General features: G+C 40.9%; 2 protein-coding genes across 2 annotated transcripts; one reads left to right on the forward strand and one right to left on the reverse strand.

Moving 5' to 3' along the window:
- Nucleotides 1-36: 36 nt before the first annotated feature.
- Nucleotides 37-3,256, forward strand: rfxank (regulatory factor X-associated ankyrin-containing protein). The gene is made up of 9 exons (XM_029499845.1): nucleotides 37-250; nucleotides 334-438; nucleotides 649-750; nucleotides 873-938; nucleotides 1,056-1,156; nucleotides 1,252-1,377; nucleotides 1,500-1,566; nucleotides 1,655-1,735; nucleotides 1,868-3,256. The coding sequence occupies exons 2-9, from the start codon at nucleotides 339-341 to the stop codon at nucleotides 1,921-1,923; spliced, it is 699 nt and encodes a 232-aa protein (XP_029355705.1). The 5' UTR covers nucleotides 37-250; nucleotides 334-338; the 3' UTR covers nucleotides 1,924-3,256.
- On the reverse strand, nucleotides 2,182-4,112 carry nr2c2ap (nuclear receptor 2C2-associated protein). Its single transcript, XM_029499846.1, has 5 exons — nucleotides 4,036-4,112; nucleotides 3,764-3,854; nucleotides 3,365-3,470; nucleotides 3,153-3,220; nucleotides 2,182-2,665 (listed from the first exon to the last, which is right to left on the reverse strand). The coding sequence occupies exons 1-5, from the start codon at nucleotides 4,071-4,073 to the stop codon at nucleotides 2,543-2,545; spliced, it is 426 nt and encodes a 141-aa protein (XP_029355706.1). The 5' UTR covers nucleotides 4,074-4,112; the 3' UTR covers nucleotides 2,182-2,542.
- Between the last annotated feature and the right edge of the window lie 15,934 nt (nucleotides 4,113-20,046).

The raw sequence follows: 20,046 nt of genomic DNA on the forward strand, positions 1-20,046 counted from the left end.
TTGGGTGAACAGTTCTTCCTTAAAAAGAGTGCCAGACCCTGTGCTACGGTAGACAGGGCGATTCGTGTCTTTTGTTAAAAAAAATAATACTAGATTTTTTTTTTTAAAAGTGGAAAATCAGCTGAACGATAAGTAATTAATTGTGGACATAAATCGATAACCAGCAAGATCGGCCGCGTGAATTGAAATAATTTACTTTCAGTTTTCCCAAAAGGAAGTTAGCGCAAATAAGACTGTCAGGCTGGATGTGGTGAGCGGATAATGTCATTTGCTTTGGCAACACATTTTTGGGGTACTTTCCTCGGTGGCAGCATCTGTGTGTTTTGGTTGCAGCGGTCATGGAGGCCAGAGGTGATGATGAGGTTTCAGCGGGGCAACATATTCAGACAAGCAACGTGAACGCAGGTCTCTCCGAGTCCAGGGACGACAGGTCTAATGGTATCTGTGCCCCTTTGTGTTTTTAACTTTTAATATGTCTTCAGCATCTGTGATCACTGTGTCTACATAATGTGGGGTTTTGTTTTGTTTTGTTTTGTTTTTTTTATTTGTGCAACAGCCACCTGATTCTTAAAATAATCACTTTCACAGTGCATGTCTTACTTTCACTGATCATGGTTGTGGTTAATCTGAATGGGCTGCTGTCTCCAGAGAACACAGATGTGGATGAAGACGGTTTTTCCAAACACTCCACCACTCTGACCAACAAACAGCGTGGGAATGAGGTTACAGTGCGCCCAGCAACATTAGACTGTAAGTACGGGCAAATATGCTCTAATGGTAAAAATGTTCAGGTAGTTTCAGTTGCTGTGTTTTTTATTTTATTTTATTTTATTTGTATGACCACATGAAGTTATTATGGCTGTTTCCATCAGCTTTGTCTATTCACCAGCTGGCAGCTCAAGGTGAGGTTTCACAAGTGGCTGCACACCTGAGTAAAGGTAAGCGATTTGAATCTCACTGCCGTCCTCCAAACAGTAAAAGACAACGCACATATTTACCAGTGTTATGTTGTGTGAAATGGTCAATGTCAGGCTGTGGCACATTTGATTTCGCAGACAGCTCACTGCTCAGTAAGCAGGATGAACGGGGCTTTACACCTCTAATGTGGGCAGCAGCATATGGAGAGAAAGCAATGGTGGACTTTCTTTTGGAAAAGGTTAGAAGTAAACTACTCTTTCTGAGCATCAAGGCACACATGTCATTGAGACCAAATTTGTCATCTAATGTTTATTTTTAACATTTATATTTCAGGGTGCAGACCCCAAAACAATTGCGAGGGAGCGAGAGAGTGCCCTAACACTGGCCAGCTCTGGCGGTTATGTGGACATTGTTGAGTCCCTTCTTAGACACGGAGTTGACATAAACACTTACGACTGGGTACAATGGCAATATTCTTTGAGTCATAAATCTGCAATATTCACTAGTTGTGGCTAGCCAAATTATTATGATAAAGAAATGCAGAAATATTACCAATTAACATTCTTGTATTTTAATCTCAGAATGGGGGAACTCCTCTTCTTTATGCTGTACGAGGGAACCACATTAAATGTGTAGAGGCCCTCTTAGGTACATTGCATGCCTATAAGTCATGGTAATGTCTAGCAGATTCAGACTGAACGTGTTTATAAACTGTCACTGTCGTACTATCATTTAGCCAAAGGAGCAGACATGACCATCGAGTCTGACTCTGGGTACAGCCCAATGGCCTTAGCTGTAGCCCTCGGACACAAAAAGAGTATGTGCTGACTTATATCTACTCAATACAATGAATTTATAATATATATTATATATTTGTGTTTTTTCATGCGAGCTTAATATAAAAATGTTCTACTGTTCTGAATTGAAATGTCCTTTTTCTGTTTCCTAGTTCAGAAAGTGTTGGAGGACCACATTCTGAAACTCTACAAGCCAACACCGACATGAAACGTGGAAATAAATTAATGGAAACGACAGCCTGACACAGTTGATCCCCGATCTACTTCTAGTTGTCATTGATGGTCACATGACTAGGACTTTTGTCCCAATTACAAGTCAGTGTCATTGATCAACACATATGCAGAGACACAAGATGGAGTGAATTGCATTTGTTGATTTCTAAACAATCTGTTGCATTTGTGTGCATTCCCCTTTTCATAGCAGAATTGTTTTGTTTGGCTTAAGGATAGTAAAGAATGCACTGAATAAGTTTTTTAAGAAACATTTATTTTTATACCTTTTGTTCCAGTTGAATGCCATTTTGTTTCAAAGGCACAATACAGATCGAGATTTAAAGTGATTACAAGTGCGCTTATCATCACAACAAACCCATTAAAATTTGCAATTAAGACCAATTCTGACTCAAGTCAAGCATCCTGTCCCTGAGTGGTGGAGAGAGATTGCCTGGCAGATCCATGGAAGTGTCCATACCAAAAAAGGTCATATTCACATGAGCTGAGGAGGTGATACTGCTGCTGACATGTTTCCCCAATGCCACAACACCATCATATGTCCTGTATTTTACTCAGGGGTCATTTCCTCTCTCACGGGAGAGTTAAAAAAATGGTCATGAAGCTTTTTCCCCCAAGATGTCCAAGGAGTAAACAGTTACTCTCCCAAAAAAGTCAGTACTATTCTCAAATATTATTTTTACTTTGTCCACTGCAGGGGCCTCCTGTATGGGAAAGCTGTGGGTGTGGAGTTAAGAAGATAAGCATGGTAATAATGAAAAGCATGTCCAGGAAAATATTGTCAGTTACTTATTATGAACCTACTAGAATGGCAACAGGAAACACTGTTCCCACCTGCGGAGCTGCTGCAATAGCCCTGCTGTATATTGACAGTCAAGTTTTTACTATAGTCCAGCAAAAATGCATTTTGTATTACATTAACTATGTTAAACACGATGGATTGATATTTGCCTGATTAAAGTACCATTGTTCAGACTAAAGATAATTTATGGAATACATCACTCTGTAAATTTGCAATAATACTTAATCAACACCTAAATGTAAATTCCAATTTACACTTGAAAATATACATATCCATATATGATTGCACTTCCCTACAGACTTACAAAATAAAAGAAAAATTCCATTTCATGTCTTGCTGCAAAATCTCCCAGGTAAGCCCTCAGACCCCCTGTTCATATGTTGCATGGTAAGAATAAAGGATATCTGGAGAGAGTTGTTATCCTCTGGGTAAAAATGGCTGATTTCTGTTAAGTCTTCATCTTTAGGGCAACCTGCCAAGAGAAAAAGTGGAAAACTGTTTACCTTTTCTAATCACACCGACAGAGTTTAGCAGTCACACAAATCTGTGAATAGTCACCTCAGTGCATGATTGGTGAGGAGGATTACAGCTGGAATATGTAATGCCTGCGCTTTACCTTCTAGCCTGCACATTTTTGCTGAGAAGCCTCCCTGGAACTGGACCCATAACTCTGACACCGTGACAGGCTGGGGGAACTCCAGAGACACCCATTGACACTCACCCTGAAAAAAATATTGCTTTCATAATAAAGACTCACTGTGACACAAGCAGCTTAACATCTAGGGGCCTGTATTAGATTTCTGTGAGAAAACGATCCTGAGTGTGTCTGTTTTGTCCTACAAAGGCATTTTAATCAGGCTTTGGAGTAATATGTGGTAGTAAGTCATAATTATTGTTAGTATTAAATGATGGAGTATCTTGATTAGACATAAATCGCAAAAACACAATTACACAACAACTAGTAAACAACGGACACTGTAAGTAGCGTGGTACTTGTATACAGCTGTTTCTTTACCTGGTCTGAATTCCAACATGTCTCTTCATTATGGTCAAACATGTACTTCTTTCCATACTGCTTGACATCTCTGTTTAGCACTGAACTCACTCTGAAAAGGTGGTGTCAAAAAAAGAAACAACCCCAGATGTCAGTTTTGAAGGTGTGCTAGCTAACAGGATGTTGATTTAAGGCACAAAATGCGACATTTCCAGGTAGTTTTGTATCGACTAGCCATCAGAAGACACGCCCCTGAAGCTACTTGTTCATAAATGAATCTAATTTCACCATACCTGCTCTGTGTTTCACTGCAGATCACCGAAAGGGCCATGTCGGCTTCTGAAATTTTCAATTTGCCGTCAAGCGACGCTTTCCACGCGGTGTTTGTTTTCACGACAGTGACGTCAACCGGTGGCAGTTCATCCCTTCCGCCACAAGATGGAAACCACGTACCACAAAAGAAAATTAAGATGACCGCGTTTCGTCTTTATTAGGGTCCTGAAGACCTCTTCCCTTTTTTGTCAACTTGAAGGCTTAAAACCTTAAACCCACTTCCTCTTAAAGTGCGTGTCCGCCAGTGCTGATCGGTTTGACGCCGTAAAGCTGCACTTCCGCCCTCATGTCTAAATTAGCACCTGCAGGCCGCAGTCAGGTCTACGGGAGCCGTGAAAGGTCAGTGAGACGAGGATCGATCAGGAACAGAGGGCTACCACAGAGCAACCAATCGATCAGCTACGCGATGGCAACCTTCAGGTGGAACATGCAGAATCACACAGGAAATACAGCCCGAGATATTACAGGTGTGTTAAGGATGCAACTGGATGCGACTTTTTTTTTCTTTCTTATTGATTCACATCAGATTAGATCGTCCTACAAAACAAACCACCTCCATCTTGAGCTTCACTGATCGTGCAAGAGGGCGAATTTCTGTAACCTCCCTTTTATAATAACTGTGTGTTTCTCTCTCTCTTTCTCTCTCTGTGTGTGTGTGTGTGTGTGTGTGTGTGTGTGTGTGTGTGTGTGTGAGAAGGACTGGGCCTGTATTTGGCACATGGCTCATTACAGATGGAGAACTCCTGCTGAGGTTTTGTCACGGTGCCCCCTCACTGCAGATAATCAATAGGTCTGAAATACAAAACCTGATGAAACCCAGCCGCAGTGAAAATTGGGCAGAGGGCAAGGGAGGTTGACTCTCTCTCTCTCTCTCCCCTCCTCCCTATCCCTCTCTCTCTCTCTCTCTCTCTCTCTCTCTCTCTCTCTCTCTCTCTCTCTCTCTCTCTCTGTTTTCCCACATAAACCCCTCACACTTGGACTTTGTGAGCCTTGGACTGAACATTATGCTATCAATCCATACTGCAGGTTTTGCGGCCCCTGTTCAAGCACTTGAGAAGGAGTATTAAGTGTGATTTAAAGGAGCTGTAATTTCTTTTCACACTCATCCGCAGAAGGTTGTGACATATATCTGTGGAGGTTTTCTAGAGTTGTGAGTCAGAAGCAGTGGATCAACATGTACGCATTTACTTTCCTGTCAAAACAAATCTTCATAAAATGTTGCAGGCTGCCATAGTAATATCAAGGTGAACTGCATGTAAGGCCCAAATGTGCAATCAAGCTAAGAAAACATGGACCTATTCTTTTAGTCCATTAAATAAATGTTTAAAGGACATGAAGTTACCAACTCAGAGCAGACACTGCAGGAAGTCCCTGCATCCAGGAAATAATCTGACATTCCTTTAATGAACAACACAACATTTATTTAGATAGATCAAGAAAATTAGAAATGATTCATCTTTAAAGTTGATTGAGACAGGCAATCTATTTAGTGTGTTTCTGGAATCAGCAGTTGTCCTGTCCTCCACATTGTCACTTTGTTGTCATGAGATTGGTCCTGATAATTTTTATCTAATCCATAAATGTTAACTTCTTCCTTTTAACATGCGTTTTTGTTGTTGTGTGTAAAACGGATGTGATTCAGTCACTGTTGTGATGTCTTGTGGAAAACCAGAATCTGTTTATACCTCTGTTCTTTCGTGTTCTGGTCAACTTTTCCCAGAATAAACCATTTCTGCTCTTTCTCGGTCGCTGAGCTTGTTTATAGGATTATTTTCACTGCTGTCACTGATAGAGCTTAAATCCCCTTGTTCCCTCAGCCTTCTTTGTCACTCTTTCGCAGTAACAGTTGCCTGTGCGCTCTAAATTTCTGTCACCTCTGTTTCTGTGTGCTGTTCCTTGAGGCAGGATTAGTGGTTGGCGAACTAACTTTGGGTTTAACCCCGGCTAGGTTCTGGGTCTCACTGCAGTGACTCAATTTTAATGCTTTGTGCATCACCATGGTAACGTAGGCTGCACACAGGCTATCGGATCCCAGCGCGTGGAGTCCTCTCCGGTCAGCGCTCTTGACAGGCAGAGATTTTTTTTTTTTTTTTCTTGACACAAGCATTTTTTGGGATTGAGTATCTTTAGCTACCATATTCTACCACATGATTGAAACTATTCATTTATTTTAATCAAAGCTGGAATTATTCAGTTGCTAAACTTCTTTCACATTTTCCATTTAATGATCTTGGCAGAAGATTATGATTATAGTTTCCCATTACTACAGCCTTGAGAGAATTTGAGGCCATGGTTTTGCCAGAAAATCTTTCATAATGTGACCATTAAAAATTGTTTCATTGAAAAGCATGTCCACGGTTCCTTGATGATGGGGCAGTGAAAAACACCAGGAAAGCTTGTCTCTTCAACCTCTTCTTTTTTTGTTCTCCTCTAATGAATTAACCGCCTCAGGTTTTATGCATTTTATTTTTTTCTTTCACTTCTTGGAAATGATAAGCATTTACCATTTACCTTATTCTGCTTTCGGAACTAAAGTTTCTGAAAGCAGAATAAGGGTCACATTTGACAGATGTAATTTTTATTCATTATAGTAGTTAAAAGTTGTTTTCCTCCCTTTATTTCCCTTGTTCTCAGTTCCAATACAAGTGCAACCAAGGTTATTGAAACTTAATATTTTTCAGTTTTTGTTAACATATCCCTAAAGAAAAACAGTGTCTTTCATTTCATTGAGGGAAACTACAGATGTTTATTGATCATTCAACAAGTTATTAATTTCAAATATGAATAAAGGCTGTGGAGATAAACAGTTTTCATCTCATGTCGACTGAAATATATGTGTGGTTGGGTAGTATTGAGAAGTAAATAAGCAGATGCTTCAGGGAGTAAAACAGTCACTATGGTCTGTTCCAGAGTTTATGAGCTGTGGGCACTTGTGCGGTTTGTCTTAATGAGTCGGGTGATTAATGCATGAGCTGCTGTCAGCCGAGGGACACAGCACTCAGGTTGGGGCAGCACCACAGCACATCGGGCTGTCCGGTTTCGGTCAACATATCAAACCGACTACTCTTCCCTGTCTGACCTCTCTGAACTGTTTCTGTAGTTTAGTTTGATTAAGGAGAAAGTCCATCTGGAAAGGTCAAACTTTCTGGGGTGATGGGTTGGTGTGAAAACAGCATGGGCTGTCTAACTGGTTGTGCATGTTTGGGCTGTATTAAATAGAGCTGAAACTTTCAAGATGCCTATTCACTTTGTCACTTTTGGTACAAATCAGAAGTTGCTTCCAGCTGTGGCTAATGATTTAACACAAGGTCGAGGCAGATGGTCGCGTGCCCTGAGACTTCTGTTTTTTTAAACGCCAATTGTTTCCTGCCAGTCCCAGCAAGTGCTTACTCATGGTGGGAATCGTTGGTCTGAAAGTGCCTTCAGATAACTTCTGTTACAATTTGGAATCGTAAAAAGAAGAATTAACTTGACTTCACTAGACAACTAAAACTGACAGAAAACATCCTCTATGAACTGGGTAGATAATGTCAGAAATTAGAATGAAACGATTTTGCTTAGTGGTCATCAATCATTTAGTTTAAGAAGACAGCATTTGGTCTTCTTTTGGGTTTAAGTAATTTTAATAAAGCAGGAAATGGGCATAAACTGGAGGCACATCTGTCGACTGCTGCAACAATTAACACAGGATCTTGAGCCGCAGTGCCGTTGTCTGGCAGAACCCCCCCCGCACCCACCACCTTGTGCAGCTCCGTGGTTGAAATTTTCTGCTCCAGTTTGAATGAGGTACTCTAATTAAATCATTAAAAAGCAGAGCGTTTGCACAATAAGCTCCACTGCCTTCATTACAAACCACAATCACTTGTAATTTATTCACTCACAATAAGGGAGCACTGGATCTGATTTGTTGTCTGCAGCTGTGTCTGTGTGAGCAGTGACTGAGCTGACTTTCTTCTCAGTCTTCTGTTATGATTTCAGGCAGTGTAAAGGTGGACATGCATGCGCTCACAGCGTTAAATTACCAACAGATTGATTGATGACTCGAGCATAATGGGACTCTGGGATTACTTAGTGTCGTGTCCAAGAGGTTGGCCGGGATTGTGGAGAGCTGTAAATTTCTATTTGTGGACAAAAGCAGCACAAAGGTGATGAGCAAACATAGGCCGCAGGTTCCAAATATTGATTTAAAACATTAAGACTTGCCAGAACATAGGTTCCCTTTAATAGACATATATGTCCACCATCATAAAAAACACATAAGAGATGTAAGGCTTTTAAACCCCCCAGGCTTTGAAACCCATACTGTGTAGCGCTGAGATGGGCAGGGTTTATGAATTGTGGTTGCTTCTACTTCATGCTCCAGCAGTCAGAATCGCTGCCTGCTCATGATGTGGTTGAAGGCCCCACAGGACATGCCTCACTCACCCCTCTTAGCCTGCAGCTTCACCACCACAACTGGATGTCAGGCCACTGATACCTGAGAAAGGAAACGGACCGCTTGTAGGATGCTATAGTTTTGAGAAAAGCCATTTTGTGGCAAAGTTTTAGGGATTTGTTGTGAGGAATAGCAGGTCATATGGCTTTCACTTCAACGCTTATGTTCAGGTTATTGTCTGAGAATAGACCAGTAGAAGAGAAATAAATTGGATTTAAAAAGTTGTGGCTTCTTGTTGTTTACAAAAGTTGATTGTGGGTTTTGTAGTTTCATAGCAGCGATATTAGACATACAGATATTTTCCCTGCTGTCTATATAAGGAAGCGAACCCATCCCCAGGCTCATGCTCTGTATTCCTGCCAGCTAGCGCAGCTTCGCGCTCGATCCTGTCTTCCATTCTCTTAATCTCTTTGTCTCACTTTATCCACAGCGTCACGCCTTGTGGACATGAGCAGTCAAAAATCAGAGCGCCAATTCTCAGACCCTCCTACTCCTCCTTGTTCTCTCAAGGTAAGAAGACGCGATGCACTACATTGTTAGCCTCAGCACCATTTGTCAATTGTTGTTGTCCATGCCAGACTGAATCAGTGAAGGCTGGTGTGGGGCCACAGTGTTTGACTCCTTAATACTTGAAGATGAAGCAGAGGTGCTTCAAGTGTAAATTTTATTGAGCTGCTGCATTTCACATTGATTTTGGCATGGCTTTTATATAAATTTACCACCGTGAGTGGCTGAACCAAACTGTCTGCGCTTGTACCAATTGTGATGAATGCACAATGAACATACCCTAGACATATTCTTTAACGATTCACCCAATTTACAGTAGGCCTGAGGTTTGACACTGTGGATGTGACAGTTTAAAGAAGGTGTCACTTAGAGGTGAAGGAGTGAATGATAAATACAAACTTAGACCAACCTAGCAACTGGTTGTTGCCAGGTTGACCACCACAAAGCCCCCAAAGTCAGGTTACCAGCAGTGCACAGCAGGAGCTATCCCAATTTATGCTGGATGGTTGTGCAATACAGTCCTGTGAAATCCAGCAATAAAAGTCCTAATATGCATTTTTACGAACTTGTTAATCATGACGGTTTAATAAGGTGATAATAATTTGTTGTGGTGTTTGTTGCAATACCCCCAAGAGTTAAAAAAAAGATATATATTAATGCAGCTTAAGCAGATTTAAACAACCTTCATCTGCAGATGGGATGTAAATTACTCAATCAGATGATCACAAAAATAAGATCAGTTGGAAAAAAGAGCACACACTTTTATCATGCAGGCAACAGCTGTATAATTTGATTGCAGCTGAGCAATATTTTCAGGACATATTGAAAATATAAAAACTGGACAGCATGCCTCCATTCATGGGGCGTTTTGTAGGGCTAATTTTTCTTTTGCAAGCACAAGGTTGTTATTCAGCCTTAAAATGGGTAAGTGAATGATAAGAACATAAAAAGATGTAGGATGAAGGCTTGAAGCTGTTTCTTAACATCTTGCCAAAGAGCAAGGTCAGGGACATGAGCTAGAGAACCGTTCCAGGCAGCTGTGATTGTACAGACACCTCGACATACAGGGCTATGTAGCTTAACCTTGGTAAAATCGTTTCTACAACAATTAAAAAAGATGGCACCTTCAATTAGAAGCCCTTATTCTCATTATGGCTTGTTGTTTCTTCGTGACTGTGACAGACAGTGCAGCAAACACCTGCTGTGTGCTGGGTACTTTTTTGTGCAGGTGTGTGTGTGTGTAGAGTCACGGGGTGAAGCGTGCTTGGCTGATAGGTGTGTGTGTGTGTTTCTGTGCCGTTGACAATATCAGGTGAGCGTAAATGTTATGGATCCGAGCAGTGAAGGGAAGGTACATGTGAAAACGTCTTGGGGTTGATGGGTTTAGATGCTAAGTTTGTTTGCACCGTTGTGTTTGTGTGCGTGCATGCATGCGTGCGTGTGTGTGTGTCCATGAGGTGCTGTCAGATGGGCTCCCTCTTAATTGGGGCAGACAGCTTTGTAATTGAAGCCCTGCATGAAAAGGGGGAACCTGTGCCTGATTGTACACCCACAGTCTGAAAGATGGGGACATAATGGAGGTGGAGGACGGGTATACATATGGATGTGTTATTTGGGAAAGGGGGATGGGGTGGTGGTTATGTTTAAGAGCACAGGGACTGGCAGCAGTAGTACTGGAGATTGGGGTCTTCGGTCCATCACCGAGGCAACCACATCATTGTCTGGGTTGATTCCCTGCCTGTTCACCTGCTCAGTCTGGTCAAAACCAGCTGAGTGCCTGTCTGCAGCCATGAGAGCGTACCCTGATTTTCATCTCAATGCATTTCAGATGCAATTCAAACTGTTTCACTTTCAATTCCCTCCTATCGCAGGGGCCCACCATAATGTGGCCCTATCTTCTGGTGGTGTCCTCCTCCCCCACTCCACCCACTGTACAGAAGATGAACTCACCAGACAGGTGCCACACTGCTTAGAATGACAATTTGCCTTTTGGAAATCAGCCTTTGGCTCCATTGTGTTCCCTGAAATTGAGTTAGCTCATCAGCAGACACTCAACAGCTCCCTCCTGTCCCCTCCTCCCAGCCCGATCTCTCTGTCTCTCCCTCTCCGTCTCTGTCTGTCAGGTCCTGTAACGTTCAAGCTTGCTGAGGAGAGTGCCTCTGTTTGAATGTGCTCACAATAAAAGCATATTTTCAATGGGAAGAACATTGCATATTATGCAACTGTTTGGGAGATGTCTATCATAAAAGCTGTAATAAAAAGGCTCGTCCGTGTATAAGTGAACTGGCAGAATGTGTTCACTTTCATTTGCAAAAAATTTATCCGTGCAGTATCATTGCTTGCTTTTATGTTACCAAACAGGCAGGCAGGCAGCCATTCCTCTCCAATAAAAATAGAGCGATCACATTTAAAATAATAAAACCTGCGCAATGCTCTGTAACAAAATGCATCTCATTGTCTCCTGAAGCAACCACCTAGCTCCTATAACCCTGTTAGCGCTGACTCGCATTAACTCTTGAGACATTATTAATGATCAGTTCAAGCAGAATGCCGAGATCTGCATGGTCAAGCCTCATTGAATACCGAGTTACCCATCAGGAGATGTGTTTGATAGGTCCATCCATCTCAGGTCGTCCAGCACATACGGTCAGATATTCCATCACACTGTATTGCACAGGTAGCACAACTAACCTAGTTAGTGTTGCAGTAAGACTGGCATTAGTGCAGTGTGATGACAAAGAACTGCTCTGTTCAGTTAATTGCATGGCCATGTACGACTGTCTGAAGTTGAATTAAGCTGTTTGCACGCATGAAGGGCCTTTTTATCAGTTGCAGTATCTTGTAAAGTAATTGCTCCCTGCCAAACACTACCAGATAAGTGTGGAACATAAAGCTAATATGGATGTGAGACACCACATCAAAGGGTTTTTTTTTTGTTTTGCTTTTTTTTTTGGTCAGGGCAGGTCAGTCTGTTAAACTGAATTTCATAGCTGTCATTCATTGCAAAGAAGAACAGAGTGTTTATTCTGCTACTAATGTACACCTCATTTACAGAATGAGCAGATAAAATGGAGAACTGCTTTATGAAGTCATTATGAATTTTGTAGCGTAAGAATATATATATTTTTTTTAGTATTTTAAATTCTGTGAGATTGATGAAAGATTGTCTTCTTCCATTCAGTTTATGTTGATTTTTTATTAAAGATGACCATAACGTCCATCAGGACGTGGCTGCCGTGCGATTAACAGAAATGGTGCCTTGCCTGACAGCCTGGAAGCAACTGGGAGCTTCAAAATGGCCTTTCATAAAAATGTGGATACCACTTGGTTAAAATAGATCTGTTCGCAATATGAAGCATGTGTTGCCTTTTCTGTAGTAGTTCACAAGAGCTTTAAATTGGTGTGTAAATGTTTTAAATGCCCACACTGATTACTCACTGCAGATACATCAGCACTGTGGATGGAGACCTAGACGTCAGCATCAGCCTCAGTTTATTTATGTGTACGTGCAACTATGCTGTATTTCTCCCACATTCACTGGTCATGCATGTTGGATTTGACGTCACTCTGCTCCTTTCTTGCTTTGTGAATGAGGTTCACAGAAGATCTGTCAGTGTTGACAACAAATGGTTCTGGAGAAGAACTTTTTGAGTGGAGTCTAGGCATAAATATTGTGGTGGTGGTTGAGGGATCTTCCATGCACTGTTTCTCTCTCGGTGCTGATTCCACAGTGGATGTTGTGGTTAATGGTCAGAGCTGAGTCAACCAGGGTGCCCCAGATGATTTCCTCTCTTAAAAAAAAAAAAAAAAAAAGTCCGCAGCTACGAGGATGGATTTAGGCACACAGTGCTTCATCATCCGCATGCTGACGTGGTTACAATGAGATTAATTGGAACGATAAGCAAGGCATACTTTGTTCAGCCTCTCAGTTAAATGTGTCTGCATGCTACCATTTGCTAATTAGCACTACACAAAAGTACAGCTGTTACAAATTCCTGTTTGTGCTGTACCATTGGCTATACTGACAACTTCAACTAGATGGACACCAGAAAAAATGTTTATTCAGTTGGTTTGGTTTGTTGTGACTCTCAGGAAATTCCGTGCTGTCTAGGTATCTCTCAGAAGAAGACAGGTCAGAGACCCTAGGGACAGAGGCACTCCTCTGCGGTATATTCCATCACGTAGAAGTCCAGATTTTTGTAAATATTCTCCTTGAGTAGAGCTCACGATGAATGATCTGTGCCAACATGAGCTCTTTGCCACCATCAAGCATGTTATTGTCTCAGACAATATCATCTAAATGAGTCCCCTTGAGCGCATTTCCAAAACTGGGTAATTGTATTTCTGCTTTGTTTACATTTCAGATTTTTCTTCCAATGTGCTGGAATCTAAATGCAATTACTTGAGGAGAGAATGGGAATGCTTCAGACCTAAGTAATACATCAATGTCAAGCTGGACTGAGATCTGCTGGTGAAATATGATTTTTCTCTCTATCTGTAGAAATAAGTTCCCAACTCAGTCAAATGAAAATAAACTGCTATATTCGCCAGTCACGGCCCATTTACCAGATGGTGAGAAGGGGATGCTGGGTAAACTGATAAAAAAAAAAAAAAGAAAAAAAAAGAAATGGCACGATGCACATGTAGAGGAAGAAGTGAAGAATATGCTTGGTGTACAGGCTGGTGAAGACATTACAGATGGATGTGGAACTCCAGTTCTACATGTTCTTCACTAGTGAATAAGATTATGAAGAGAAATTGCATTTCAGATTGATCTCTCCAGTGATGGAGCTTCAAACCAAGTTCAGGGTGAAGCACATTTATGAATGTGTTTTCATATTAAAAGCAGCTTGCCAACACATAGATGGATGTGCTGCAACGCACGAAGTGGTTTTAAACTGAAACGATGAACAGTGGAATTCCAGTAATGCAGGAAAGCCTCAAGTGAATAACATGTATATTCTGGACAGGGCACAAAACCAGCTCCTTTTAATATCCTCCTGTCTCATATCTTTGCTGTATGTCTCACTTTTCTCTCTCACATGAGCACTAAACATGCCATAAAACCAGTAACGACATAACTGCAGTCTTTTTATTATGTTGATGTTCAATGAACGTTGTCAAATAATGGGAGCTTACAGGAAAGTAACGGCATTTTTCTTTTTGTACTTTTTGGCTCATGTACCTTATCTCCCCACATCACCCCATTTACAGACCATTTCCCAATGCTCATGTACAACCTGTAAAAAAACTTATGAGAGCCAATAACTTCAATGGCGCTCGCTTAACTGAGACATAGTGCAGATCACATTTAAGTCTACTCCAGCTTGTCTTAGCATGTACGCTGATTTTAAAATACCGCAGGCTGGGTATGAAGGGGAGATCGGAGTGGGCTGCTTCCCCGTTACCACTTTGATAGCACCTGCTTAACTCCCAACCAATCCAGGATCCTGGTTTTAAAAACCGGACAAAAAAAAAGCACATGTGAAAGATTGGCTTTTTTGCCTAGCTAAACAATTTGGTAATTTATCGGAATTAAATTACAGCCAAAAGCAACCAACACTGCAAACACACCAAGAGTGAGAGAGAAAGAGCAGTGGCCTAAAAAAAAAAAATCCAATCAAGTGCCGCTTTTCCTTATCACACGCTCTTATGCTCTTTCATATGTACCCTATAATAGGTGGTAGTCAGATGAAAAATACATTTGTCTATTTAAAACAAGATTGCCATCATAAATATTATGAGGTTATTAAATACATTGTCTTTAATAATCAGGGCATTTGCAGTATTTTCTCAAAACTGCAGGGGGAGGTGCCTAGAAACAGCTTTTTATTACTTTCAGCTCTCTCTCTGTCTCATTCACTTTACAACAGTTTTAACTACAACCATGAAAAGCAGCAGGTAGGAAACCAATCTAAGTGATGTTCTCCCCCTCCATCTCCTGTGCTCCACCGATAACAGGACAGCACATACATACAACAAGCAGCACCTCAGTGACACTCAGGTGGTCAGAGTGCGATTGTGTGCATGAGTGTTGCAAGCCACGTTCATGTGCGGTTATATTTATTGCTCCCCCTACATTTTAGTGTTGAGAACATTTTTGCCTTTATGAGATTGTCACAAAGGAGGCCTGAGCAGAAATGAGGGAAAGAGATGGATGCCACGCTACAAGACCTAGAGCTGGATTCCAAGCCTGTGGTGCCCATATGTAAAGGCGGCATTTCATGCTCGTGTGCCCTATCCACGTAAAGAGTTATAGATTTGGAGCCAAAAGCAACATTCAGCTGCACCAGAAGAGGTGCTGATTAAACTTTACTTTAAGATGGCTCAGGTGAGTTTGAAGACGATTCAGCAGATGGAATAAGTCGCACACTGGTGATACAGTGTCTCCATGTGAGTGCCAGATGCCGTCATACTGACCACTATTAATCAGTCCAGACCTCTGCGAGGAGAACGAGGGGATCCGAACGGGCAGAGCCCTCCGGGGAAGGGAGTCAGACAGGATGGAGAACAGATGGGGAGCAGGTAATAGGCAAGGTCAGGATCGGAAGGCTGGCGAGTTTTCTGGGGCAGGGACGAGGGATGCAGGTCAGAGTCGGGCACGGTTGGCAACAGGAGATCAGTCCAGTGGGAAGCGCTGGAAAGTCTTGCTTCCTGCAAGGAACAATCTGGCAGCGTGTGTGAGGAGTGGAAGACTGCTTGTACTGAGCAGGCAGGTGATAATTAGGTGAGGGAATGCAGGTGCAAGTAAAGGAGCTGATGAGCAGACAGGGACAGTGAAGTGGCTGGTAAAACCCGAGATGGGGTATGACACATCTGCTCATTTGTATTCAGTTTAATTTAGCTAAGCTTAGATTTTTAGTCCAAGAGTTGATCACCGCTCAAGTGGATGCAGTGTAAGATTGCTTTGTTTTATTTGTGTAGTCCAGAGTTGGCCTCAAAGTAATATTTCTACCATTGAATCTTGGGTTTGTTATATTCCAATGGAATCATTTAAACTCAAAAATGTTGAGATATTGTTTTACATACCAAAACCCAGAGAGACACACTGATACTCAGCTTGCAGTGAAATAGAAAACGAGTAAAGGTTCCTCACATAAGTTGCTTGTTGATCCTGCCATTTCTCAATCTGCAAATGTATTCTGTTGATTCACAATTGGTTAATCAACTCATTTTTTCAGCACTAGTCCATAGGATCAGTTTATAAACTGTCCTCAGTCGAAGAAACCATTTTTCACAACACTGTGGATGTTTTTGTTATTAATTTCTTTTCACCAGTAGTTAGATAGACTAGGCTGAAGGACCATTTCTGGAGCATCAGAGGTTAAGGCGAGCACCAGAAAGCCAATCACAGGCCTTCTTTGTTGCTCATCTCTTCATTTGTGTCCCCTCCCCCATCCATCGTAGATGCACGGTGATTGTGTCTCAATCTATTTTGCATGCACAAAACTGCTTCTTTGGAATTTGAAGTAGCACTTGATGAATTAAACATTTCTATTTAAGAATATCAATAGTAAAAAAGTTACAAAATTAAAGCCACAGACAACATGATTTTTTTTTTCTTTTTCTTCTAATGCAGCAAGAATGATAACCAGCTAGTCTTGGAGTTACTGTAAAGTCCAATTTTCCCTGCAAAAGTAGCTTCTACTTTAGTTGACTTGTATCGCAACAATTATTGCAGGGAAACTAACAGAAAGCTCCTTTAAAGCCACTTTGTAAAGGATTTAAACATTAACTAAAGCACCGTGGTAACTAGCAGTGCACATTGCTAAAGCCTCATAGTCCAACACCACATAAACCAGCTTTGACTGTGATTTCGTCATTATTTCTACTAATAAAATTTAAGTTATGTTGATCTGCAATTAACCACATCACTGAAAAACTATGAAATGGGATGTTTTATCCATTTGCACAGGAATCATTTTGGGTGGGAATGTCTACCAGAAATTGATTTTAAGACTAATTTTCTAAAAAAAAAAAACATAGTCGGCTGAAGTTACCTGACTTCCAGCGATGACTCACTGTCCTCTTCTTTTAAAGACACTCATTATGTCTATGTTGTCTGGGGAGCTAAAATATCAAACTAATCATTTCAAAACATTGATGGAACTTGTCCCACCCTAAGATAATGGTAGCTACGCCCATGCTTTAATCAAAAGCTGTAATGCTATAATCAAATGCATGATTGTAACCGTGCGTATGCTAACTTCAGAGTACTGAAATATTGTTTTAACACCACCCATCAGTAAGCTTGCAAGCTTCTCTTGAGTTTATTAATAATAATGGAAAGAAATCATCCGATAGTTTGTGTCAACTTTAATGCTCATACTGTTGTAAATGTGGTCATACAATGAGATGATAAGCATCATCTCTTTCAGCACTAAATCACACTGTCCTTAAACTCCTACTCTTCTGCTTTTCTTTCACTTTCTTTAATTTTTTATGGCACAAGAACTTGGTATTATTTTGGATGTGTGTTAGAAATGCAATGCATCACTTGGGTTGCAGCAGTTTGATCATGGATGTATATATGCAGTTGATATGGTGGGCGTAGAACGCCAAGCAAGTACATGTTTCTCCTCGAGCTCAGATTTGTGCATTGAAAGTAGTGGTTGTGTATCCAAGAAATCATTAGCTGTGACATGACCCTGTTAGTCCGTGTCAGTTTGCAGACTCATTGAGAAATGCACGTACTCTATATTTTGACGGTATGTGTGTCAAATGTGTGTAGACGGTTTAAAACGCATATCAGAACTGCCATATTATGATGCCAGACTCAATTCTGGCTGTTGAACTGATCTGAGTGCTGCACCATGTGTTTGTGTGCGCCAGAGAGAAAACAGTTATACAGAGAGAAGAGATGAAAGTGGAAGTGCAACAGACCTTTCCTCTACCAGCATCAAACAGAGCAGTGGATGGCGTCCCGAGAGAACCTTCATTCATGATTTGAAACGAAGCTTAACAGTTTAATAAATATTGAAAATATAGTCGCTACAAATATAATTAGTTAGTTGAGCAAATCATTGTCAAAAGCTCATTGAGTAATAGATGGAAACCATATATTCTGATCTCTTATTGATTAATGGTGATGGTGAACAGCTACATTCCCTTGATGCTCATTTGTTCAAAATAACTACTTGTTTAATATTCTCCAGTGGTGCAGCCAATTAAGACTTTAAACCCAATTGAATCTTGAATGTGAACAGAAGCCACAACAGTTGTCGCTTATCAACAACACAATGGATTTTTCCACCACAAGTAAATCAGTCAGTGAAATCCACTTGAATAATATACAATATATTTTTTCCATTTCCTCAAACAATCTTTTTTAGAATCAGATTATAGTTCAGTGACAAAGGTGACGGTGCTTTTTATAGAAGTGGCTTGAAAAGACCATTATGTTTATATATTTCCATCTCTGTGTCAGATTTTTCTGGTGTGTGTGTGTTACAGTCATAGTGGCTTTCAAAGCCATTGCCTCTTCTCTGAAGCTGCAGTATCTGATTCCTCACGTACACACAGGAGTTGGTCTGCTAAGGACTCCATTGCACTTTGAGCCAGCTGATTTCCAGTGGTACCCATCAGCTGCTTCACCAACTCCTTTAATAATAAATAAGACACAAAGTAATGCTGGTGCTGGAAATTAGCCACATATGAGTTTTCCTCGCCAAAATGTGTTACCCTGGTTGTGCAAGACTAATGGACTTCTGGCAGCCGGTGTGTGTATATGCGTGATAATGTTAGCGAGCGCAGCTGCATTAATGAGTTGCATTTGCTCTCGATATCAGCTTTAATAAGATGAATTGAATTAAAAAGCACCTAACAGCTAATTTGTCTATTAATAGAAACACATTTAGTTAAAGTCAATAACCTCTTGCCCAAGGGGCTCTTTCATGTTTGCTTGATATGCGCTTTCTATTTTTCTCTTTTATGCCTTCATGCTGGGGCATAATGACAAGTCACACACAATCTTTAAGTAATGCGTCATTATTATTGATACTCAGCATCGTAAAGAAACATACATTTTACTCTTTATGTGTGTTAAAACTAGCTAAGAAGCCAGTAAGGGTTTTTTGCTACAGTAAAATCAGGCCCATTATAACCAAGTTAAGTCTCTTTTTCCCATTTTAGATTCAGCAGCCCTGCCACGGCTTTATGAAATCATCTCACAGTTTGAGAGTCAAAGTTTCAAGGTTTTCTTCTTCTCCATCCATCCTAATCCAATTTCTATGTTAGTTGACTTTTGATCAAACCCTCCTCCTCCACACTACTCCTCACTCCAGTGCAAGAACAAGGCAATTTCTGTAGTTCCATGTCTTCTGCCTGGAGCATCAGCTGCTGAGGATGCTAACATTTTGCCTGGGACATGTTGCTTCAATCTGGAATTATAAGCATGTGATACATTGATGATTTCATGTTCGAATTAAACTAACCAGCCAAAAACTGCCATTTTCACATATTGTTAAGTGATATCAGGCTTTTTTCTTTTTAATAAACTTCACGTCCTGTGCAGGAACAGATTGCTTTACAAGGATAGCTACATTAACTGAGGTGAATTTATCTAAAGATGTGATATTCAAACACATTTGTCTATATTTACCTGACGTGTAAATTGAAAATGAACTGCTTGCTCAGTTTCCTACTTAAATTAATTTTCAAGTGGCAGTCGGTCATGGGATTTAAGATGATTAAAGCTTCAGCAGTTATAGGGAAGATAAAACTTGTGATCATTTTGATATAAAAACATATTCTTTCCCTAATTTAAATTCCCTCCAACAAACTCTTCATACCAGGCCGCTCTCTTGATGAATGCACAACACCAAAATGAGGTGAAACACAGTCTGAGCAGAGGGCCCTGCATGTGAGATTAAAGCTGTGTTTGTTTGACAGAAAGCAAAGGTTGTCTGGAGTTTAACACGTCAGGCACACACACACACACACACACACACACACACACACACTGGGGCATTTTCAGGACAGTACTACAAAGAGAGCGGCTCATCCCACTGGACCTGAAGTGTGGTTTCCC

Source organism: Echeneis naucrates, chromosome 4 (genome assembly GCF_900963305.1).
Source record: "Echeneis naucrates chromosome 4, fEcheNa1.1, whole genome shotgun sequence".
Taxonomy (NCBI): domain Eukaryota; kingdom Metazoa; phylum Chordata; class Actinopteri; order Carangiformes; family Echeneidae; genus Echeneis; species Echeneis naucrates.